At 40.0% G+C, this 26,279-nt stretch overlaps 1 protein-coding gene across 1 annotated transcript in view; it reads right to left on the bottom strand.

Moving 5' to 3' along the window:
• The window catches only part of LOC145640661 (transcription factor bHLH19-like), a 29,349-nt gene extending 5,183 nt beyond the window's left edge, over positions 1-24,166 (bottom strand). The window contains exons 1-2 of the mRNA XM_081691901.1: positions 23,729-24,166; positions 7,791-8,012 (exon numbers count right to left, since the gene is read on the bottom strand). Of these exons, the coding sequence (XP_081548027.1) occupies positions 7,791-8,012; positions 23,729-24,166 (660 nt within the window). The remainder of the gene's footprint in view (positions 1-7,790; positions 8,013-23,728) is intronic.
• Between the last annotated feature and the right edge of the window lie 2,113 nt (positions 24,167-26,279).

Raw genomic sequence — 26,279 nt, 5'->3', positions numbered from 1 at the left:
AAGAAGAGTATGAAATGGGTTTTAGAAACGGGTTCAGAGTGTGCCGAAGAGTTTGCCTACATGCTGAGCCGAAGCTTGACTGGTCCAAATGTGCTGAATGGGTCCAGGATCCCGAAGACCCTCACATGAAATATGCAACTCCAATCGAAGCTGAAATCCTTAAGGCTGAGGAAGCCGAAGAAGAAGCTGAGAGGGAGGAGTTGGAGGCTGAACGGAGGGAGAGAGAGGCTCAGCAGGGTGCAAAGCCCGCCTCTTCTGCTGCTGGGGCCGAGGCCACCATGGGGCCCAACAACGCTGATCAGTCTGATCCTCGGGCTGAAGCATAGGAACTCGGGCAGTCGTCTTCAGAATCTTGCGGTTCATCGTGCGCTCAACTTTAGACTTGCCGCTTTCTGAATTTTTTGCCTTGTTTTTTGCTTCAGCTTGCCTTGTCGTACAAACAGTTTATTTTTGTTTTTGTACGTATTTCGGCAGCTGTTATTTTCCGCTTGTGGGCGGCTGCCGATACAGTCTTTGATTTATTTGAACTTGTAGCTCACTTTCTGAGCATGAATTATTAATCTGATGTTCCTTTCTTCAACTGCTTTTGTCTTATTTTGAATGCTTTACTGTTTCTGATCTTGAGAAATTTTCGTAAAAAATTCGTGAAGTGCAAAGCTTTCGGCTTAAAGAGTTCTGCTGAACATAGACTTGCACTGGTAGTGCCTCTTGCTCCCTCAGAAATCTAAAGATTCAAGTCTTTGGATTGCTGAGCTGGGTTTTATTTTTCTATCCGAAACACAGGGCCAACTGAAGGCAATGCTTCGGACAATGGCTTTCTGGGATACAAGGCTCAGTTAAGGCAATACCCCAGAATGAAGAACAAGTCTTTGGAGAACAAGTCCTACTGAAGTTTCACTTCAGCTGAAAGATCAGTGTTCTTTAAAAAGACTTGTTTGTTAGCAATCTGAAACCCAGTTACCCGGAGGCGAAGGTTTCAGACAGGGCTGAAAAAAATTTCCAACAGTTGTTGATATCCTTGATTTCCTGTCTATCTTTAAAAATGGATATCCGAAACACAGGGCCAACTGAAGGCAATGTTTCGGATAATGGCTTTCTGGGATACAAGGCTCAGTTAAGGCAATATCCCAGATTTGTCTATGGACTCATGTCTTTGGAGAACAAGTCTTACTGAAGCTTGACTTCAGCTGGAAGACCAGTGTTCTTTAAAAAGACGGGTTTGTCAGCAATCCGAAACCCAGTTACCCGGAGGCGAAGGTTTCAGACAGGGCTGAATAAAAACCCTTAAAGAGTAGATAGAACAAAGAAAATTTTGAAAGAATAAAAAGTTGCAAATGTTTATATAAATGGTGGCTCCAAGGCCTTTCATTAATTCAAAATGTACTTACAAAGATTGTTCTGCCCCGAAGGGTTTACACATGATATTTCTTCAGTACATCAGCGTTCCAGTGATTTTTCAACTCAGTTCCATCCAACTGCCGAAGTCGGTATGTCCCTGGCTGAAGCTCATCACTGATCTCGTAGGGCCCTTCCCATGTAGCTGAGAGTTTCCCATGGATTCGGCCTTTCTGAACCGCAGCAGCATTCCGAAGGACAAGGTCTCCAATTTTGAGGGGCCTTGCCTGGACCCTTCGGTTGTAAAATTTGCTGATTCTCTGCTTATAAGCAGCCATTCTGTCTCGGGCTGAGTCTCTTACTTCGTCGAGGAAATCGAGAGATTCCTTCATCAGTTGCTCATTCTCAGCTGAGAAGTGGTGCACCCGTAAGCTCTCAGAGCCAATTTCCACTGGGATGACGACTTCGGCACCATACACCAGTTCAAAAGGTGAATAGCCCGTTGCCTCTTTTTCAATTGTCCGTAGGGACCAAAGGGTTCCTGGGAGCTCTTCCAGCCACTTGGACTTTTGATCCTCCACCCTCTTTTTGAGGGCATTTAGGATTTGTTTATTTGCAGCTTCGGCTTGTCCGTTACTTTGCGGGTGGCATATCGCTGAATATGCCAGCTTGATGCCGAACTGATCTGTATACCGCTTCAGCGGTAAGTTATCGAATTGCCTCCCATGATCGAAGACAAATATTCTCGGGATGCCGAAACGGGTGATGATATTCTGCCAGATAAATTTTCTGACAGTTTGCTCTGTAATGTTCGAGGCTGCTTCGGCCTCGATCCATTTACTGAAGTAATCAACACCGACTATCAGCCATTTTTTCTGGTACATAGCATCTGGAAATGGTCCCAGTATATCCAGTCCCCATTGGGCAAACGGGAGTGGATTAAGAATCGGCTGAAGATCCCTAGCTGGCTGATGGATAACTGGTGCGAATTTTTGACATTTTTCGCATTTCCGGACCAGCTCCTTAGCATCTGAGATCATGGTGGGCCAGTAATATCCGGCCCTCAATGCCTTGTGGGCTAAGGTCCTTCCCCCGATGTGGTTCCCGCAGATGCCGAGGTGAATCTCCCGTAGGATATAATCTGCATCTGTCGGTCCCACGCATTTCAGCAATGGGGCTGAGAAGGATTTCTTCAGAAGCTCCCCCCTGAAGACGATGAACCTTGAGCTGGTTCTCTTTAGCTTGGAGGCCAAAATTCTATCTTCGGGAATCTCCCCCCGAAGCTTGAAAGCTAGGATGGGATCCATCCAGCTGGGCTCTGGGTCAGCGCAGCACACTTCAGGTGCTTCGTCGACACTTCTTTCCCGACGCACTTCCACATATACAGATCTGTTCAGCTCAGTGAGAGTTGAACTAGCAAGTTTGGAGAGTGCATCGGCCTGAGTATTCTGACCCCTTGGGATCAGTTGAACCTCAAAGGTTCTCAGCTTTGCAATGACTGATTTGATCTTGGCAAGATAGGCTATCATGGAGGGCTCTTTGGCCTCGTAGCTGCCACTGATCTGGTATGCGACTAGCTGAGAGTCTGTTTTCAGGCAGACATGCTCGGCTTCCAGGGAGATGCACAGCTCTAGGCCAGCGATTGCTGCCTCATATTCAGCTTCGTTGTTCGAAGCTTTGAAAGAAAATTTTAGTGCATACTCAAAGGATTTACCTTCGGGAGAGGTTATCACTACCCCTGCCCCTGAACCATTTACGGTGGAGGATCCATCCGTAAACACAGTCCAAACTTTCCTTTCATTATCTAGCGTCTCTTGGTACGAGCATTCGGCCAAGAAATCCGCTAGAGCTTGAGCCTTTATGGCAGCCCTCGGCTGGTAGCTGATGCTGAATTCGGTGAGCTCAAAAGCCCACTTGGCTAGCCTACCAGATTTTTCAACTTTGCCGAGAACTTTTTCCAGCGGCTGATCAGTTAAGACCACTATCTGATGGCAATCAAAATAGGGCCTCAGCTTCCGAGCGGCTACCACTACCGCGAAAGCGACTTTCTCGAGTAGAGGGTAGCGAGTCTCGGCATCCGTCAGGGTGTGACTGACGAAATAGATCGGTTGCTGAATTTTGCTTTCTTCTTTCAGCAGTACTGCATTGATGGTGGCTGGGCTAACAGCCACGTACAGATACAAAGTTTCTCCCTCTGCTGGGCTAGCCAGCGTTGGGAGTTGAGCCAGATGCTCCCGAAGCTGCTTGAAGGCTTCTTTTTGCTCTTCTTTCCAAACGAGCTCCTTTGTTTTCGGGAGTTTCAGGGCTTTGAAGAAAGGTAACCCCTTATCCGAAGCTCTGGAAATGAACCTCGAAAGGGCTGCCATTCTTCCGGTGAGCCGCTGAACATCCCGCTTTGTTTTCGGCTCGGGAAGGTCAAGCGCTGCTTTGACTTTGGAGGGATTGGCATCAATCCCCCTCTTGCTGACCATGAACCCAAGGAATTTCCCTGACTTCACGCCGAAGACACACTTCTTCGGATTCAGCTTCATTTGATGCTTTCTTAAGGTGGCGAAGGTTTCAGCCAGGTCCTTAACATGGTCCTCAGATTTTTTGCTTTTGACGATCGAATCGTCAACATAGACTTCCATGTTTCGGCCTTTTTGATCGGCGAAAACTTGATCCACCAGCCTTTGATAGGTTGCCCCCGCATTTTTCAATCCGAAGGGCATCATTTTATAATTGTACACCCCGGCGTTCGTGACGAATGCCGTCTTTGCTCGATCGTCGGGGTGCATGAAGATCTGATGATACCCTGAGAATGCGTCCATGAAACTAAGCAAGGCATGGCCACTTGTCGAGTCGACTAGCTGATCGATCCTCGGCAAGGGATAGAAATCCTTCGGACAAGCCTTATTTAGGTCCGTGAAGTCAACGCACATCCTCCAGGTACCATTGGCCTTCTGAACCATCACCACATTTGCCAGCCATTCCGGATATTGACAAGGCTCGATGAAGCCTGCCTCCAGCAACTTTTTGACCTCGGCTGCGATGTCTCGGTTCTTATTTGTAGAGTAACTCCGCTTCTTTTGCTTAATTGGTCGACACGTTGGGTCAACGTTAAGCTTATGGGAGATGAGGTTTGGACTTACCCCGGGCATGTCAGCTGCCGAGAAAGCAAACACATCTCTATTATCCCGAAGGAGCTGAATAAGTTCACAACGGGTGTTCGGATCAAGGTCCATCCCGATTGTTACACATTTCTCCGTGTCTCCTTCGGTCAATTCGACCGTTTCAGTCTGCTGGTCCATGTCCATTGTTGATGGACTGGACTCTTCACAATCTGGCCTGCTGTCTATGTCAGCCGGCGTCCCAGACTTTTTGTTCTTCGGCTGGCTCTCTGAGTCTTTCGGCTCAGATGAAGAGCTAGCCTTTTCCGTTTCTGGCCCTTTTTCTCTGGGCACAGAACCTTGGGCCGAAGCGCTTAGGCCTTTCGGCTTTTTTGTGCTTGGCTCTCTTTCTTTTCCTTTCTCCTCCTCATCCTTGTCGTCGTCATCTGGGCGACTAGTGGATGGCTTGAGGTAGTTGCACCTTCGGGCGTCCTTTTGGCTGCCCTGGATCCTTTCGGGGAAGCCGGCGTCTGAGACGTAAATCATCAGCTGATGATAAGTTGAGACGACCCCTTGGACCTCGTGAATTATGGGTCTCCCCAAAATCACGTTATATACTGAAGGAGCGTCAATGACCAAAAATTCAGTCATGACATTCCTGGCTGCTTCTTCGCAGCCGATGGTGACAGGAAGTGTCACCTTCCCATCTGGGTAAGTTGAGGCCCCATTGAATCCGGATACCGGGTAGGGTACTGGCGTAAGATGCTTGGGCTTCAGCTTGATTTGATTGTAGGCCTTTCGGAACAGAATGTTTGCTCCGCTGCCACCGTCAACAAGGACTTTGCTGACGTCGTGGTTGGCCACCGTGGCGATGATCACCAACGGATCCTCGTGAGGGAACGTCACCCCCCGGCAGTCGGCGGCTGTGAACGTCATGTTCGGCACCGGCGACTGGGGAGGCTGAATGTCGGCGTTGTTCACCTGGTGGGTCAGAGCCCTAAGGTGTCGCTTGTGTTCCCTCCGAGAGCGTATTCCTCCCGAGATAACATTGATCGGAGAGAATTTTCCCTCCGCATTTTTACTGTTCTTCCGGGGGAAGTCGAGGTCTTGCCGAGAGTCCTTTGCTGACTTCTCGGCCTCCTTTTTCTCGCGGTGATCCGCGATGTATTTTTTCAAGTATCCCTTCCGGACCATGTCTTCGATCTGGTCCTTCAGCTGGATACACTCCTCAGTGTTATGTCCCGGAGATTCGTGGAACTCGCACCACTGATTTTTATTTTTTCGCTGATACCACTCTGGGAGTGGTCTCGGCTTTCGGTAACTCTGCTCTTCTTTCGTCACGCTGTAAATTTTGGCGCGTGGAAGAGAGAGCGGAGTGTAAGACTCGTATCTACCTGTGAACGAGGCAGATTTTTCCTTCCTCGGCTCGTTGGCCGAAGATTGTTCCGAGGCCTTGGCCTTTCCCTTTGTCCTCTGGCCTTGGCCCTCAGACAAGGGTGTTTGTTTTTGCTTCCCTCCCCCAGATTGAGGTTGGGTTTTTGCTTTGTTCCACTCTTCGGCTCGGATGAATTTATCCGAGGCATTCAGAGCTTCCTCCAGGGTCTGCGGGGTATGCATGACCATGAAGTCTAGGAACTTCCCAGGCTGAAGGCCATTCTGCATTGCAAAAACGGCTAACCCCTGGTCCAGCTGAGAGACGCTGGATGACTCGTTACTGAAACGGGTCAGGTAGTCTCGGAGGCTTTCGGTCTCCCCCTGTTGCAGACCCATGAGTTCTGCAGTAGTTTTCTCTCGGCGGTTTGCCGTGGAAAACTTGCTCCTAAATTTGGAGGACAGATCGTCCCACCCTGCTATAGAGCCTTGTTTCACTCCCTTGGAGATCCATGCTTGCGCGACCCCCTTGAGAGTGGTTGGAAAATATTTGCACCAAGTCGCTTCGGACCTGGGGCAAAGACGCATGTGAGCCTCATACGAGGCAATGTGGTCCTTCGGATCCGAAGTCCCATCATATGTAATGTGCGACGGTATTTTAACCGTGGGCACGTGCTCTTCCAGTATCCATTGCTCAAATGGCGAACTGGAAGGTAGCATAACGGCCTTGCCCTTGTTCCTGGCCGAAGGGACCGCGCTCCGCCCTCTTAGAGAGGTAGGAGTGGTTTTCGTCCCTGGCTGGGAAGTTTGGGTTTCGGCTGCAGGGAACGAGAGGCGACTGTGCACACTCGGTTCCTTGCCGCCGAGTCGGTCGAGAACGCTTCGGCGAACAGTCTCAGGTTGTTCTCGGCGAGCAGATTCTGGCCGAGAAGCTGAGCTGCTGCTCTTATGCGTTTCTGGTCGAGAGGTTGAGGATCGCGAGAAAAATTGAGGGTTCTTTTTCCTCTCTCTCTCGGTTTTCCAGGTATCCTCTTCCCACTTTTCCAGTTCCCGGAAGGAAGGAGGTTTTCCACCATCGTGGTCTAGCTTCCTCCGCTGATGCCGTGTATGCGGAGGAGTTCGATCGCGAGGTGGAGGCATATTTTGTGCCCTCATGGCTTCCATGAGCACTGCCAGCGCTCTCGCCACCTCCTCCGAGCTGGGCCCCGTCAAAGGGGTCCTCGGCTGAGTGTGGGAATGAGAGCGGACGGTCAATGGTTGGCTTTGGGGCACGGAATGAGTCCTATGACCGGACTGATCTCTACTAGACCGAGAGGGACTCGGCCTCTGATGAGAGTTGTGAATTACGGGAGAAAGGGAATCCTCCCCGTATGATCCTCCTCCCGAACTGGCACCCTTGGGAGAGTTCCGGTCCGGTGAGGGTGATGGTGTAGGAGTTTTAGGCCTTTCGCCTGCTCCTTGATGGAGGTTTTTGCTCTTGCGGTTCTTAGCCATTGCCACTAAGATGATTGCAAGATGATTTTGATTAGAAATTTGGCTTAAAGATTTTTGAAAGTCTTCCCCACAGACGGCGCCAAATTGTTTCGGATGAAAACAATGGGGCCTTGCCGAAGGCCCGCTGAAGTGGTGAAGACTGGATTCGGTCCAAGGGATGTTGGGCCGAAGGTTTCCTGCACAGCAAACACACGTAAACTAGCCTCGGGGGTGTTGCCGAGGAAGGCCCCTCCGATGCTAAAGTCAGTACAGTGTGTAGAGAGAGAAAGCTATGCAAGAGAATTAATTGCTTGAGGCTTTGTGTGTTATTTACAAATGAATGAATTGAAGGCTTTTATACCTTAGCACATATGGAGAATGTGGGCCGTGGCCCAATTGTCATGTCTGGTGGACTGACCTTGACTTTAGCACAATTGGAGAGTTGAACCTGGACCTTGGGCTTTTAATTGGATCATTTAATGACTAGGCCCAATTGGACTAAATTGGACCCAAACAATCGTTATTGCCACCACTAGCGCTCATGACGTCAACAAGGACGGAGGAAGAACCATCGTTATCGTTATCGTTATTGTTGTCGACATTCATTGACAACTGATACTTCTTAACCACCACCGTAGACTTGGAAGTATTAAGTTGAGCAGCAGCCACTTCAAGTTGTTTTACTTTCTCTTGAAGCACTTTCATGTGTTTGATTGCGTCTCCTAAGATTGTTATTTTATCCATCTGCATCACATTTACAAATTATTACAATTAACAATAGTTAATTAATTTTTAACAATAGAAAGGGAGATATCTATCTAGCTATACAAACGTAGTTCAAAGATTGTCCCACGAGGGCCACGAGTTTCATTATAGGTAGCATGCATGGTCAAACTAGAAATTAGTAAAATAATTACCATCTAATAATTTAACAATTTTTTAGTTATGCTTTTACTTTCAATGCTAGCTAATATTTTTAATTCTATATTTTTCACTAGTTCTTTAATTAATTCTTTGAATTGTTAATTTTCTATATCTATTTTGATACACAAATGGTGCAATATGATGATACTCAATCAAGTTAACAAGCCAAGGTATATCCTTTAATTAGGTGAATATACATGACCCCGGTATCTTTTAAAGTTACTTAACACTAACCCACAAACTCACATACGAGTATTAACTAATTCTTTAATTTGAATAGGTATGCCTTCCATATGTCTGAAGTATATAATAATTTGACTTTTATTACTATATAATATTAATAGTTTTACTTACTCTTTTTTTAAAAAAACAATTTACTTGACTCTTTTGATAGTACATTATAATTTAAGAAAATTTGTGAGAAAGGTCTTTTTAAATAGACCTTTTTGTGACAAAGGACCTTTTATAAATAAAAAAAAAGTGGCACAAAAGATCCTTATATCATGTTTAGGTTGTAATGAGGGTTCTTTTACTATTTTCCGGCGTTGACTTTTTAATTTTCCGGCCAAAAAAATCACATCTAAGTTCCCTTTTTTCTCCCTCCTCTTTTCCCTCGTTTTCCTTTTTCTCCCCCTATTAAACCCTAATTTTTGAAAACATTTAACACTAAAACTTCAATTGTAATCCCATAAATTAAAATTGAAGACCATTCAAAGTAATTCAAGGCTAATCCTCCTCACAATAAGAGCTAATAGGGAAAAAAGGAAACTTAATCAGTCATGTGCTTTACACGAGGCTTTTTTTGGCTAAAAAATAAAAAAGCCAACGCCGAAAATGGTCAAAGGACCCTCCTCAAAACCTAAACATGATATAAGGACCTTTTGTGCCACATTTTTTATAAAAGGGCCTGTCACAAAAAGGTCTACTTAAAAGGACCTTCTTCACAAATTTTCCTATATTTTTATTTATTTTTTATTTATTTATTTTTTTTAAATAAAAAGTAGATTTAATGTGTAATATGTTGTTGAATTAGCTACAATGGGTGCAATTATAATATCATTTTATTAACAATACATAATTAAAGAGATTAATGGCTGAAGTCTGCATGTGTTTTTGGTCAAATTGTGACAATTAAAATAAAGGGAGTATCAACAAATCGGGTTGGAACAAACGTAATATGTTGTTGGATTAGCTAATTCTTAGTTTTTTTTTTTTGTTTTTTTAATCGGAATTAGGGTTTCTGCGAGTGTTTACATATGTCGTATATTTGTATATGGTTTAAACTTTTTCAACTTTAGAAAATCCTAAAAATAAAACTTATATAAAAAAAAGGGAATTCTCAATGGTACTCTCCAATTTTATAAAATTCTCAATGGTAAACAAAGTTTTATGAAATTATCTTTGGTACTCACTAATTAGCATTCCTAATTCAATGGTAACATCAATGATATAAATATGCAATTATAAGTTAACCTTAGTTAACTAAAGACATAATGACCTATACAACCCTATTAATTAAATTAAAAAAAACCCCAGCCACCCCAACCCCCTGCCAGCGGCGGCCGGCTACCCTATCCTTCCCGGATTCCCTCTAATCTCCATCCCGGATTCCCCCTCTTTTCCCCAGTTCCCATCACTACTAGAAATAGGCTAAATAGCGACGGAATTGTTGCGACGGACCTCGTTTTCCGTCGCAAAGTTCACAATTTTCGACGGAATATGTTTCGTCGCAATTTAGCGACGGAAAATTTGAGTTACGATGCTGTGTCCGTCGTAAATTTTCTGACGGAATATTCCATCGTAAGGTTATTATTACGACGGAATTTATTTCCGTCGGAACTTATGCGTTTTTTTTTTAAAATTAAAAGATCTGGCTCGACCTAAGAAAAGGGGGAAAGACGGAATTGAAGTAGCAGCAGAGAGAGAAAGAGAAGGAGAGAGAAAAAGAGAAGGAGAGAGAGAAAGAGGGCGGCGCGTTAACTCCTGCCAGCGACGGTGACGCCTGCCGTCGACGCACACCCGCCGCCGAGAACGAAAGAGAGAAAGAAGGGTGAAAGAAAGAGAGAGGAGAAAGAGAACGAGAAAGAGAAAGAGAAGGAGGAAGAGAGAGTTGTCGAGGAAGAGGTTGACGGCCGTGGTTGTTTCCGGCGACGCAACTGCCGCCACTACTAGAAAAAGGCTGATTTCCGACGGAATGCTTCCGACATACATGAAATTCCGTCGGAAAAATCGAAATTTACGACGGATTTTTATTCCGTCGTTTATTTACGACGGATTTTAACATTCCGTCGGAAATTTACGACGAAAAATAAATCCGTCGGAAAAAATATACTTTCCGACGGAATTTTCGGTCGGAAAGCTAAATTTCCGACGGAATTAAAATCCGTCGGAATATTATTATTATTATTATTATTATTATTATTATTATTATTATTATTATTATTATTATTATTATTATTATTATTATTATTATTATATATATATATATATATATAATCAGCCTTTGTTAAAACCCTAACGCGAGAAAATTGCTCACTGCCTCTTCATTTCATTTCCATCTCTTCTCTCTCTTCCGCCCTTTCTCTCTCTCTTCCGTTTCTCTCTCTTCCTCCGCCCCTTCTCTTCTCCAATTTCAGACTCAACGCCTCCTCTCTCTTCCTCCATCTCTTTCTATCCACCATCTTCTCCTTCTTTCATCTCTTTCCTCATTTCTCTTCTCTTACTTGGTGTTTTCCATGGCCGAAATTAATGTTTTTTGGTCAAATTCGACCATGAAAAGTGTAGATCTATACTTTTTATGGTCGAATTTGACCTATTTAAACCAAATTCAAGAATTCAAAGCCAATTTCAGTTAATAAGGTATGTTTTTCAAGTCTTTTAATTTTTTTGGTTTTTTTAATAAATATTTTCGATTGTTGGTTGTTTGGTGTGGTTGTGGTGGCTTGTGTGGTGGTTTGGTGCCATGGTGGTTTGGTTTTTGGTCGGATCTGGGTCGGTTAGGAGGGTGGGTCGGTTTTAGGGTGAGGTATGTTGGGAGTTTTCCGGGTTTCTGGGTGTTGGGTTGATTGGGATTTTAATTTTTTTTCTTTTTGTTTAATTTTTGGGTTGTGGTAGTTTGTTTCAGTGGTGGTGGTGGCGGTGGTGGTTTGAGGTGGGTGGTGTGGTGGTTTGCTTAGGTGGGGTGGTAGATCTGGGCTCGTTTGTGTGGGTTAGAGTTAGGAGGGTATGGGTTTTGGTGGTGTGGGTGGTGGTATAGGACGGGTTAGGGGGCTGGTGGTGGGGGGTTAGTTAGGGGATGGTGGTAGTGGTGGTGGTCTGATGTAGGGGTAAGGGTTTATTTGGTGGTTGGTGGTGGATGATACGTCGTGCCGTGGTGGCGCGGCGTTTTTTTTAATTCCTTAAAAACAGTTTCCGACGGAATTTTCGTCGGAAATTTCCGACGGATTTTCCTGGTGCTGTAAAACCTCTTTCAACGGAAAATTCCGTCGGAAATTCTGTCGGAAAAGTGTTTCCGACGGAATTTTCGTCGAAAAAAGACAAATTTCCTACCAAAGGTTTTCCGACAACCGGTTACGACGGAATTCCGTCGGAAATTGGTTTTCCGACGGATTTCGGGGTGGTTCCGACGCAATTTTTCCGTCGGAAATTACCCTTTTTCTAGTAGTGCGCATCTAGGTAAGTGTTGCCCTCTAAGTTTTGGTTTTTTTTTTTTAATTTTGCAAAAAAACCACTACCGGCTAACATTGAACCACCACAACGCAGCCTCTGCGCCGCACCTTCGTCCCCTCGCCGTGACTGAACCACCTGGCCGTGGTTGTTTCCGGCGACGCAACTGCCGCGTCTAGGTAAGTGTTGCCCTCTAAGTTTTGTTTTTTTTTTTAATTTTGCCAAAAAAACCACCACCGGCTAACCTTTAACCACCACAACGCAGCCTCCGCGCCGCACCTCCGTCCCCTCGCCGTGACTGAAGCACCTACATTGATATTGGCTGAAAATTCAGTAAGTTGTCCTTTGCTTCCCCCCTTTTTTTTCAATTTAATTTTGTTTACTTATAAACCCTTACTTATTTTATTTATTTTTAATTTTTTGTAGGATTTGTACAATTTTGTTGGTTTAATTGTTAAAAGAAGTGCAGATCTAAAGGTTAGTTACATTACAAACCCTAATATAATGTATGTGTGTATGTTACTTTGGTTATTAGACAGTGTGTTGGGTTTTAATTATAATGTATGTATGTAGGTTAGTTTGGTAAATTTAGTCACATTGGTCATCTCTTATAATTAATTAATTGCTCCCTTCTCTTTAAAAAAGCAATGTTAGTTTGGTTTAGTTTAGTTTAACATAATGTAGTTTAGTTAAGTTTATGTTAATATAATGTGTTTTAGTTTAATTTTTTTAGAATTATGTTAATATAAAGTATCTTAATTTAGTTTAGTTTTTTTTAGAATTATGTTAGTTTAATTTAATATATAAAACGGTAGTTTGGTTTGGTTTAGTTTAATATGATATATTAGTTTACTTTGGTTTGGTTTGATTTGGTTTATATTAATAGTATGGTCTTATGATATGTTTCTCTTGTTTAGTTTAATCTTGATATATTTGTTTAATATTATGTATGTTAGTTAAGTATATATTTTTTAAAAAAAAATTATTTGCATAATAATATACCTAGATACCCGTTCAAGGCATACACATTAGGAGTATGTCTTGAATAGTCCCCGGTTGGGACTGTCCTTGTACGTTTATTCTCACTTAGGTGGTGAATGTATTCCTTTGTTTTAATTCTAAGGAAGATCCTTGCTTGTCATTTCTCTACAATGTTCTCTAGGTACATATATAGGTGTTTCTAATCGCCTATATTGTGTACTTGGGGAACTGTAGGGAGATGCTGCCGGATTTTCCATAGAATTGAAATTCTGGCATACATTCACTAGTGAGATTGAACGTACAAGAATGGGTTAGGTTGGAGTGATAAGGACCCTTGGAAATCATTTCTCTTCTCATTTGCATTTCCATAACAGTTTGATCTATAATGAATATATATTGTGCTTTATGACTAATGTGATTAATGGCATATGTGTTAGTTGTGTAGAACTTGTAATCATGAAACGAAAAGAACGTAGCTGGATGTACGAAAGAAAGGTTGGGAATTCTATTAATCCTGAGTTCTTGAAGGGGGTAGATGAATTCCTTAAATATGTGGAAGATCATCCCGAGAGTAGCAACCCGAATGAAGTTAGGTGTCCATGTTTTAAATGCAAAAACAAACGTCTTTGGGATCCAGATACGGTCAAACTTTATTTGTATCGCAGCAGTTTTTTACCTAATTACTATGAGTGGATGTGTCATGGGGAAGGGTTTCCAGGAACTCGTAGAAGGCAGTCAAATGAATATCGTGAAATGGTTTTGGATGCCTTTGGTCAGTCTCAAGATCAAGGCCTTTCCGAAGAGCCACCTGTTTCATTAGAGGAGGAGCCTAATGCACAAGCCAAGCCATTTTTTGATTTGTTAAGGGCTTCTGAACAACCGTTATACGAAGGGAGTTCATTGTCTGTGTTAGAGATGGCTTCTAGAATCACTAGCCTAAAGTGTGAGTATAATTTGCCGCACAGATGTGTTGATGGATTTGCTTCTTTGGTTAATGAAGCGATTCCTAACAACAACCACATGGCCGAGACATTCTATGAGGTCAAGAAAATTTTTAAGGGGTTAGAGCTGCCCCATGAAAAGATTCATGCATGCCCGAAAGGATGTATGTTGTTTTAGAAAGATGATGCTCAATTATCTACATGTAGGGTGTGTGGCAGCGACCGATACAAGAAGACTTCTAAAGGTAGCTTAGTGCCTTTGAATGTTCTATTTTATTTCCCTATCACACCTAGGTTGCAAAGGCTTTTTGCAACTAAAAACATTTCTGAGGAAATGACATGGCATGCTAAAAATCCTCGAGTTCAAGGCACAATGGCACACCCTAGAGATAGTGAAGCGTGGAAACACCTAGATAGTTGATTTCCTGAGTTTGCCTCTGAACCTTGTAAAGTTCGACTTGGCCTATGTACGGATGGATTTGCTCCACATGGTCAGTTTGGGGGACAGTATTCATGTTGGCCTGTCATTTTGACCCCCTTATAACTTGCCTCCGTCAATGTGTATGAAAAGACAGTTCATGTTTCTTTCGTTACTCGTTCCTGGTCCTAAAAACCCTAAGGGCAACTTGGATGTTTACATGCAACCGCTCATACACGAGTTGAAACAGTTGTGGGAAGTTAGGGAAAATACTTACGATATTTCGAGAAAACAAAATTTCAATCTTCGAGCAGCCATCCTATGGACCGTTAGTGACTTCCCGGCTTATGGTATGTTATCTGGTTGGACCACAGCCGGTAAAAAGGCTTGTCCATATTGCATGGAGAAAAGCAAAGCATTTTGGCTCGAAAATGGTGGTAAGGTTTCTTGGTTTGATTGCCATCGTCAATTCCTTTCGACAAATCATCCTTTTCGAAATAGTAAAAATGCATTTTGTAAAAACAAAGTCGAAAAAGGTTCACCACCTCACATCATGTCAGGAGAGGAACTTTGGGAATGTGTGAAAAACCTCCCGAAAGCAACAGATGGCCCCGAGGCACTGAAACGTCTCAAGAATGCAAAAAAAGGGTGGTTCAAGCAAAACACTCTAAGAGATAAGCCAATTCTTTCGCGATTTATGTTGCTACACAATTACAGTTAGCGACATGGAGAGATTGGAAAAAAAACATAGCTGAGATCCTGTGCAAGCTTGAGAAGGTTTTCCCCCCATCTTTCTTCAACTCCATGGAGCATTTACCAATTCATTTTCCATATGAGGGCAAGTTATGTGGACCTGTTCAATATCGGTGGATGTATCCTTTCGAAAGGTAAATCAAAGGTCCTTTCTCTACTCTTACTTTCATCTCTTTCATTGCTTTTCGTTACTTATACTTCTACGGCTACATAAACATAATTACAGGTTCCTCAATCACCTGAAACGAAAAATTGGTAATAAGGCTCGTGTTGAAGGTTCCATATGCAACGCTTATCTCACTGAAGAGATATCAAACTTCTGCTCCAATTACTTTCAGCCCTCAGTTGACACAAAAACACGAGATCTAGGTCGAAATGTGAATGCTGATGTGGAATCCCCGGCTGACAACGATGAAATCCCAGAGCTGTTCACGGTGGATAAGGGTCGTGTGTCAAATTTGGGTAAAACTCGGTATTTAGATGACAAGGAACTCGAACGTGCTCATTTGTTCGTTTTAAGAAATACCGGCATTCTTGGTGAATACGAAAGGTATATATGTTTAGGATAAACTTTTGAAAATCCCTTAAATTTAATATAATTGCTGCAATGATTAACCAAGTGTCATTAATCTATTAGGCAATTTGAGGACTACATTCTTAGTACTCGAACTTATTTGCGTCGAGAAGATGTCATGGAGAAATGCGAAAGTGAATTCCCTGATTGGTTTCATCACAAGGTGATAATACTTTTCGAACATTGCATATTGATTAATTTGTGATAATATAATATAATATATTTCATTTCAATTAGTGTGACATTTGTATTCGTAACGGTTATAGGTGAGAGAACAAAAACCAAGTTCCGATGTGTTGCGAGCATTGTCTATTAGGCCTTTCAAGCGTGTTTGAACTTGGAACCAGATATTTGTCGGTGGCTTTAATTTCCACACACAGTCCTATGGCAAACACAAATCTACGATGAATTACGGGGTGTGTGTCTCAAGTGAGGACGGTGGAGAGTACTTTGGCATTTTAAACGACATAATTGAACTTGTCTACACCGGTCCCGAAAAAGAGTACAAGACTATTTTGTTTAGTTGTAGTTGGATGGATTGTGGTAAAGGAATGAACATTCATGAACAATACAAGTTTGTCGAAGTAAATCATACTAAGAAGTATCCCAAGTATGATCCATTTGTCTTATCTTAACAAGTGTCTCAAGTGTATTATGCATCTTACCCTAGCCTTAAACGTGATCGGGTTCAATGGTGGGCTGTATTTAGAACTCAAGCAAGGTCGGTGATTGATGCTCCGGTGGATTTAGAGTTTTTGGAGGGTCCTTCACCACAAGTACATGCAACGCTTTGTCCACCAAATGACATTCCAGACTATGAACTTGATAGTGATGATGATGATGACGATGGCTTTATTATCTCAAGCGATGAAGAAGAAGAAGAAAGCATTGGCTCCAGTGATAGTGACGAAGAAGAGGACATCGATGTATTTTTAGATGACACTAGTGATAGTAATAATGATAGTGATAATGATAGTGGTAGTAGTGATAAGAGTAATGAAGAGGAGAATATGTAGTTACTCCTTTAACTATTGTCTTCGAATGTTTAGTTTTTAATGACTACTCGGACTTGTAATATTGAATTACATTTTTGGTCTCATTTTATTATTTTAATGTCTTATGGATCTAATTTATGAATTTACAATGTGCGATCATGGTACTAACAACTTTTTCAGGTGGTCATCATGGGAGGAGGAAATAAAGGAGAAACGTCCAAGAGGAGAAAGACTAAGGGGAAATCTCAGGTTGTACGTGTTGACGAGGATGAGTCAATGGAGGAAGAGGAGGCACATGATTTGGGGGCCTCTCAAGAAATCATCAATCGGAGACAGATTCCTAGGCATGTACAAGGGCAACAGGAACAGGAGCTACAGGACCCGCATCCTAATGACTTGCTAGAGTTGGACCCTTCCACACTTTGGTGCGTATGTATTTGTATAATGAAATATCCTTAAATTCGTATTTACTTTGATAAAGTGAATTTGTATTACTTTAACCATGTTTTATTCACTTTTTGTTGATTATCTACTTACATGAATGTCTATCCTTTATTATAGGTTTGATGATATCCCGGTGAAGAATGTGCTCTCCGACTCGCTAACCAGCTACTATGTTGAGCCTTGGAGGAATTATGGAGAGGTTGATGAAGATTCGAGAGAGCACTTTTGGAACTTGTTCAACGTATGATAACTTTAACCTAACATAATACATGTTTTATAGATTATATTGATGGAGTTGAATTTTGTAATAAATACATTTTCTTGATTTGCAGAAAAAATTCAAGTGGGCACCTGAGTTAAACAACCAAGTGAAGGACACTTTCGAAGAAAAGTTTGCAAATCGCCTACGTGACACGTTCTACAACATCACACACAGGCTGAATGGTCGCAGACCAAGATGGCTTAATAAGGATGTCCACGAAGGCATGATGCGAATTGTTGCCACCGATCTAGATTATAAGAAGCGGTCGGAACAAAACAAGAAGAACCGAAGAGGCGGATCCATGGAAAATGTCGTTGAACCGACCCACTTTCAAGGTTCAATGTCATTTGTACAACATGCTAAAAGGATGGTAAGGTTCCTACAATATGTCCAGTAACAATTAAGTCATTTGTCTATTAATGAATTTTAGTGGGCTAACATGTTTTCATTGATTTTCTGCATGTATATATAAAGGCTGCAAAAAACCAAGGCCAATTACCAAATGCCCATGATCTTTTCTTGAAGACACACTTCAAGGAAGTGCCTGGAAAAGGCCAAGTGGCTGCCAACAACAAAGCAAAAAGGATTGCGGTAAACACTTATTATATGAGTTGATATATGGCAAATTAGCAAAGTAGAACTCATTATATGCTTATTTGGATGATTTTGGATGAGTTAGGGTCGAAAATTGACATGTGTGCTTATTTCTCTTAATTTCTATCCTTATGCACCTAAAAGTATGTGATATTGGAATGTTAGAAGAAAGAACGAGTCCATTTGCTTGAAAACTTAGAAAATAGGCATGGTTTTAGCCTTATAGGCCAAATTTGGATGATTTTGGATGAGTTACGGTTGAAAATTGACATATGTGCTTATTTCTCTTAATTTCTATCCTTAGGCACTTAAAAGTATGTGATATTGGAATTTTAGAAGAAAGAACGAGTCCATTTTCTTGAAAACTTAGAAAATAGGCATGGTTTTAGCCTTATAGGCCAAATTTGGATGATTTTGGATGAGTTAGGGTTGAAAATTGACATATGTGCTTATTTATCTTAATTTCTATCCTTAGGAACTAAAAATTATGTGATATTAATTGGAATGTTAGAAGAAAGAACGAGTCCATTTGCTTGAAAACTTAGAAAATAGGCATGGTTTTAACCTTATAGGCCAAATTTGGATGATTTTGGATGAGTTAGGGTTGAAAATTGACTTATGTGCTTATTTCTCTTAATTTCTATCCTTAGGCACTTAAAAGTGTGTGATATTGGAATGTTAGAAGAAAGAACGAGTCCATTTGCTTGAAAACATAGAAAATAGGCATGGTTTTAGCCATATAGGCCAAATTTGGATGATTTTGGATGAGTTAGGGTTGAAAATTGACATATGTGCTTATTTCTCTTAATTTCTATCCTTAGGCACTTAAAAGTATGTGATATTGGAATGTTAGAAGAAAGAACGAGTCCATTTGCTTGAAAACTTAGAAAATAGGCATGGTTTTAGCCTTATAGGCCAAATTTGGATGATTTTGGATGAGTTAGGGTTGAAAATTGACTTATGTGCTTATTTCTCTTAATTTCTATCCTTAGGCACTTAAAAGTATGTGATATTGGAATGTCAGAAGAAAGAACGAGTCCATTTGCTTGAAAACATAGAAAATAGGCATGGTTTTAGCCATATAGGCCAAATTTGGATGATTTTGGATGAGTTAGGGTCGATATTTGACATATGTGCTTAATTATCTTAATTTATATCCTTAGGAACCTAAATGCAATTGATATTGGAATGTTAGAATAAAGAAACCTTCCATTTCATTGAAAACATAGAAAAGAGGCATGGTTTTAGCCATATAGGCCAAATTTGGATGATTTTGGATGAGTTAGGGTTAAAAATTGACTTATGTGCTTATTTCTCTTAATTTCTATCCTTAGGAACTTAAAAGTACTTGATATTGGAATGTTAGAAGAAAGAACGAGTCCATTTGCTTGAAAACTTAGAAAATAGGCATGGTTTTAGCCTTATAGGCCAAATTTGGATGATTTTGGATGAGTTAGGGTCGAAAATTGACATATGTGCTTATTTCTCTTAATTTCTATCCTTAGGCACTTAAAATTATGTGATATTGGAATTTTAGAAGAAATAACGAGTCCATTTGCTTGAAAACTTAGAAAATAGGCATGGTTTTAGCCTTATAGGCCAAATTTGGATGATTTTGGATGAGTTAGGGTCGAAAATTGACATATGTGCTTATTTCTCTTAATTTCTATCCTTAGGCACTTAAAATTATGTGATATTGGAATGTTAGAAGAAAAAACGAGTCCATTTGCTTGAAAACTTAGAAAATAGGCATGGTTTTAGCCATATAGGCCAAATTTGGATGATTTTGGATGAGTTAGGGTCGATATTTGACATATGTGATTATTTCTCTTAATTTCTATCCTTAGGCACCTAAATTCAATTGATATTGGAATGTTAGAAGAAATAAACCTTCCATTTCATTGAAAACATATAAAATAGGCATGGTTTTAGCCATATAGGCCAAATTTGGAAGATTTTGGATGAGTTAGGGTCGAAAATTGACTTGTGTGCTTATTTCTCTTAATTTCTATCCTTAGGCACTTAAAAGTATGTTATATTGAATGTTAGAAGAAAGAAAGAGTCCATTTTCTTGAAAACATAGAAAATAGGCATGGTTTTAGCCATATAGGCCAAATTTGGATGATTTTGGATGAGTTAGGGTCGATATTTGACATATGTGCTTAATTCTCTTAATTTCTATCCTTAGGCACCTAAATGCAATTGATATTGGAATGTTAGAAGAAATAAACCTTCCATTTCATTGAAAACATATAAAATAGGCATGGTTTTAGCCATATAGGCCAAATTTGGAAAATTTTGGATGAGTTAGGGTCGAAAATTGACTTATGTGCTTATTTCTCTTAATTTCTATCCTTAGGCACTTAAAAGTATGTTATATTGGAATGTTAGAAGAAAGAACGAGTCCATTTTCTTGAAAACATAGAAAATAGGCATGGTTTTAGCCATATAGGCCAAATTTGGATGATTTTGGATGAGTTAGGGTCGATATTTGACGTATGTGCTTAATTATCTTAATTTCTATCCTTAGGCACCTAAATGCAATTGATATTGGAATGTTAGAAGAAATAAACCTTCCATTTCATTGAAAACATAGCAAAGAGGCATGGTTTTTGCCATATAGGCCAAATTTGGATGATTTTGGATGAGTTAGGGTTGAAAATTGACTTATGTGCTTATTTCTCTTAATTTCTATCCTTAGGCACTTAAAAATATGTGATATTGGAATGTTAGAAGAAAGAACGAGTCCATTTGCTTGAAAACTTAGAAAATAGGCATGGTTTTAGCCTTATAGGCCAAATTTGGATGATTTTGGATGAGTTAGGGTCGAAAATTGACATATGTGCTTATTTCTCTTAATTTCTATCCTTAAGCACTTAAAATTATGTGATATTGGAATGTTAGAAGAAAGAACGAGTCCATTTGCTTGAAAACTTAGAAAATAGGCATGGTTTTAGCCTTATATGCCAAATTTGGATGATTTTGGATGAGTTAGGGTCGAAAATTGACATATGTGCTTATTTCTCTTAATTTCTATCCTTAGGAACTTAAAAGTATGTGATATTGGAATGTTAGAAGAAAGAACGAGTCCATTTGCTTGAAAACTTAGAAAATAGGCATCGTTTTAGCCATATAGGCCAAATTTGGATGATTTTGGATGAGTTAGGGTCGATATTTGACATATGTGCTTAATTCTCTTAATTTATATACTTAGGCACCTAAAAGCAATTGATATTGGAATGTTAGAAGAAAGAAACCTTACATTTTCTTGAAAAGATAGAAAATAGGCATGGTTTTAGCCATATAGCCCAAATTTGGATGATTTTGGATGAGTTAGGGTCGATATTTGACATATGTGCTTATTTCTCTTAATTTCTATCCTTAGGCACGTAAAAGTATGTGATATTGGAATGTCAGAATAAAGAACGAGTCCATTTGCTTGAAAACTTAGAAAATAGGCATGGTTTTAGCCATATAGGCCAAATTTGGATGATTTTTGATGAGTTAGGGTCGAAAATTGACATATGTGCTTATTTCTCTTAATTTCTATCCTTAGGCACTTAATTTCTATCCTTACCTTATATTGTTGGTTGTTTTTTTAACAATATTTTTTATTATCTTCAATATTTTGTAGGAGACCTACCAGAAGAAGCTGGAAGAAACAATTCAAGGAGTCAGGGGATTCAGAAGAGTCCCAATGAGTTGTACTGTAAGTCGGTGGGTTGGCGCAATAAGAAGGGGCGTGTGAAGGGACTTGGACAAAGTGCAGAGCTCTACTATGGAAAACAGATGGGTCGAGGTTCCCGTTCTTCACAGCAATACACGCCGTCTGTCATTTCTCAAATGCAAGACCAGATGGAACACAGGGTGCAAGCTCTCCAAACTCAAATGGAAGCCCGAATGGCCGAAATGGAGAGGAGATACAAGGAGAGTATGGATGAGATGATGAGTCGTCTCACCAACAACGACTCATGTTCCACCATTCATCCTCAGCATCGAGACCCAAGGGACGACCCGGGTAGTGGTGGAGCAGGCCAGGGTTTCCAGGCGATTGCGTAGCTTAGCTTTAGTCTAGCATAGAATCACTCTAACCTAGCTTTTGTTTGGTATAGATACCAAAATGTGGACTATCTTTTGTACTTAGGACATAATTATTATATATATATGTACATAAATATAATTTCGTAGGTCGGTAATTAATTTTTTTAAAACAACAATTTCAGGACTCAATATTTAGTTTTTTTTTTGTTGATTTATCATTAAAAAAATTCAGGTTTGAAAATGCAGAAATTTACAGAAATTTGTTTTGGGCTGGAACTATAATTTACGATGGAAATTCCGTCGCAACCTATATATTTACGACGGAATTTTCTGTCGTAATTTAGAGTTTGCGACGGAAAATTCTGTCGGAAATATATAGGTTGCGACGGAATTTTCTGTCGCGAACTCTAATTTACGACGGAAAATTCCGTCGCAAAGTATAAATTTCCGACAGAATTTTCCGTCGCATATCATAAATTGCGACGGAATTTCCGTCGTAAATTATAGTTTGCGACGCTTTTTTCCGTCGTAAATTATATTTTGCGAGGCTTTTTTCCGTCGTCAATTATACTTTGCGACAGAAAATTCCGTCGTAAATTAAAGGTTGCGACGGATCTATTTCCGTCAGAAGCTTGCGACGGATCTTCAATAAAGGCCAATTTCAAGTCCGACGATATTATTTCCGTCGTAAAGTAGGTTTACGACGGAAATTCCGTCGGAATATGGCCATTTTCCTACAAAGGGTTTTTCGACGACCATTTACGACAGAATTCCGTCGTAACCCTACTTTACGACGGAATTGACATATGTTACGACAAACTTTTTCCGTCGCAATTTTGATGTTTTCTTGTAGTGCATCCCAGCCGCCGTGAACCGAACTCCGTCGATTCCCTCTCGTTCCCGATTCCGTCGCGATTCCGATTCCCACTCCTTCACCTGATTTTGCAATTCCCTCTGATTCCCCCGAATTTTCGACAAATTCAATGCAATTGAAAGACCCTCAGCAATTGAGCTCTTGAATGACCAGTTTCTTGCATCGAGTTTTTCGAGCATCCTATCAGCAAGATTTCCGAGTCTGATGAGAGGGTATGTTCTTGCATATTCTAAAAAATGCTCCATATGATTCATTCTTTTGGTGATTTGCTACTCGATTACCTGTTATTATTAGTCAGCCACACTTAATCGAACTCCGCCGCCGCCCAAGAACCACCAGCTTCATTCTCCTGATCATTCGCTCATGGTAATGCTAAAAATTGTTAATTTTTCCTAATTCTTCACCTAGGTACTTGAATAATAGTATTAGGGGGATAAATCCTTCAAATGATATGCTTCTGTTTAACTGTTTCAATCCACATCAATTCAAGGTTTGAGTTTAATGGGTGGTAGGATCATCGCCAATGTTGGGGTCATGGTAGAGGGGCTGGCTGGGTTGGGGGAGGGGAAAGAAGTGTGTTTTTTTTTTTTTTTTTTTTTTTAAAAAAAAAAGGGGTATTTTAGTCATTTCTCTTTTCCCTCCCTTTTAATATATGAATCATGGTTAATATTTCCTTAAAATACTTAACTAATGCTACCACTGCATTATTTTTACAAATTATAGATTACCAATGATAATTTGATATTTTAGTGTTTACCATTGAGAAAAATAAAAAATTGGAGAGTACCATTGAGAATTTCCCAAAAAAAAATTAATTACAAAAATCATTAAAGTGAACCAAAACGGTTCAAAGGAAAATAAGAAATAGTTAATTTCCTTTCAAGTCAATAATTTAGCTAGTTTTGGAAATAAAAATTATAATTAGCTGTTTTAGTAAATACTTTTTGTCAAATTAGGCGTTTTGTTAAAAGATTCCATAGAGACTACAAGTACCTTTTTAAGACCAGGAATCATGGATGAGAGTGAAATGAACATATGGCTAAGAACTTCCCGTCGCTTCCTCTCAGCCAAGATGTGATCCTGCACTTGGGTTGCTTGTCTTTTCCTCCTCGGCCTACCTTCCGATCCACTCTCGTCTTGCTTCCCAACCTTACACTTCTTCGACCGTCTGGGCTCTTGGACGACTTTGTCTCCTACCAAATTTTGGACATTTTCATCATCATCGTTATTGTTGTTGTTGTTGTTGTCGTCGTTATGATTGTGGTTTCCGTCGGAAAAATAAGGTGGTGGCGGCGTAATGATTTGGTCGAAGAGGCTACCAATGTCCCACTGAGAATCAAAGGTGTTGTTCTCGACAGAGAGAGGATAAGAGAAGTCATCACTGAATAGTACATCAGCTAGCTGTTCATCAAAAGGTGCAACTTCTTCCATTGTTTCCGTTTGAAATAATTGAGGGTGAGAATTGTTGATTAAGGTTGGAACTAGGTCCATATCCATTTTCCTGCATGCAAAGAGTATATATTCTTTAAATTATTTTCCTGCATGCAAAGAGTTTCTATATTTTATACTGTTTCGTTTTTTTTTTTTTTTTTTTTTAAGTGCTACACGACACATAATTATAAGCAATTTGATTGACTTTAATATAATAAGGTAGAAGTGGGGTTATTGGGTGTATTAAATAATCATACTTCATTAAGCACTTTAAAGCCAATAAAACAATATGAGTAAATTACGAGTAATTTGAATAAGAACAATAAAATTAAAACTAACCACTAAGGGAGAAATTGAAAATGATTGTAGCAACGAGAAGATTAATTGGCTATCTGATATATTAATTAAGGACGTAGATGAGTGACTTATTGATTAGATTTTGGAGGAATATACTAGTACTACTCCATACATTACGGAGTATATATAGTAGGGAGAGAGCTTAGAGAGGTTTGTTGTGAAACAAAGATGTAACCGTTGAGGATGAATGCATGACAAAAATAGATTTTGGTTCTATTAGGCAAAACTAGCCGCACCGGATAACTTTTAGCAGTGAAGTAGCGGGTAGCTGTCAGAGTAGTATAGTAAGTAGCTGTCAATTAATAGTGAGTAGAGATTAGTTGTTAATGTAGTGGTTAATACTTAATAGTACTCATATGAGTGTTTGGTTAAAATACAGTAAAAATACATGTGTAATATCAAATTATAAACTAAACAAATTTGTGAAAAGATATTCGCTACCTTTCAAACGCTTATACTACCGTATTATTAACATTTGATAAAAGCTAACCACCAATCCGCCACATGGCCTGTATTTGTTTGACGTTGAGTGTGAGTTGGCATTTTACAAGATTTTTTTTTTTTTTTTTTTTTTTTTTTTTTGACGGGTACAAGAATTGTTGATTGGTGATTTTTTCATTCTATCTCACCATATGTATCTTTGATCTTCTTTGAACAATTGAACATATTACTTCCTAATGGTATACTTTAGTTCTCATTTTATACCATAGGGATAACTCGGGCAAGGGTACGAAATGTTGTCATAGAAAAATACTCTTTTTTTCCAAAAGAATCGAATCAACATCTATGATTTATTAAGGTTGTCCATTTTAGCTATGACCATTACAGCCCGTTTGGCGACAATGGTAGTGAATTTATGTATATGAGATTTCATGTCATCGTATTAATGGTAACTGTAGTTCCTCCTCGATATTTACACACATACCATTCTCATAATTTATACACGTGCTGTAACATCTTACAAAAATGAGTTTTAGTGTTTTCCTGGCGCTCCATTCTATACACTTTATTATTGTTGACAACTTATGAGCAACGTGTTAGTAACCACCATGACGAGATATTCACCATGTAATCATCTTGCAAACAAAATACTTTACTCTTCACTGCATCGTCGGTAATTGATCATATACTTACGGTTTTTGTTACCAATTAATTTTGGTACGGTGGGATTTTCTTAATATAATCGATTATTATTTATTAGTAAGGATTATGATTTCTCCACATTGATTTTTATAAAAGTGGAAATGGTTGCTGAAGTGGTGGTTATTAGGTAGGGTAGATGATAATAGGACCAGGGCCAAACTTAAAGAGTTTTTAATGGACAAGACCTTGAGCGGACAAGATCAGACCAATTGGGTATGGTCAAGGGCCAAAATGTTTTTCCAATTTAATAGACAAAAATGTACTTACATACATAAATTTGTATTCAAATATACTAATAACAACAGCTTTGTTCAATATTTACTTTAATTGATACTTGTATATTGTAAGTCCGTCCATTATTGACCCGCTACTATTAACCCTATATAATGTGACTCTTTTTGACCCGATCCGCACCGATCCTAACCCAACCTGCCCAATAACCAGGTCTATTTAGAGCATCAACACTCGTGGTGTAATTTTATACCGATCGAATTGATCGGGCCATGTAGGAACAAAGTTCAAGTCTGTGGGTCTGTTAGGATGCCTCAGCTGCATACATCACTGCACTTCCACTTGACACCTATCGTAATGATAAACGGCTCGTCTCACGGTA

The sequence above is a fragment of the Chenopodium album genome, chromosome 7 (assembly GCF_948465745.1).
Source record: "Chenopodium album chromosome 7, dcCheAlbu1.1, whole genome shotgun sequence".
NCBI classification, from domain to species: domain Eukaryota; kingdom Viridiplantae; phylum Streptophyta; class Magnoliopsida; order Caryophyllales; family Amaranthaceae; genus Chenopodium; species Chenopodium album.
Note: the sequence above shows the minus strand (reverse complement) of the source record. Positions and strands in the feature narration are given on the sequence as shown.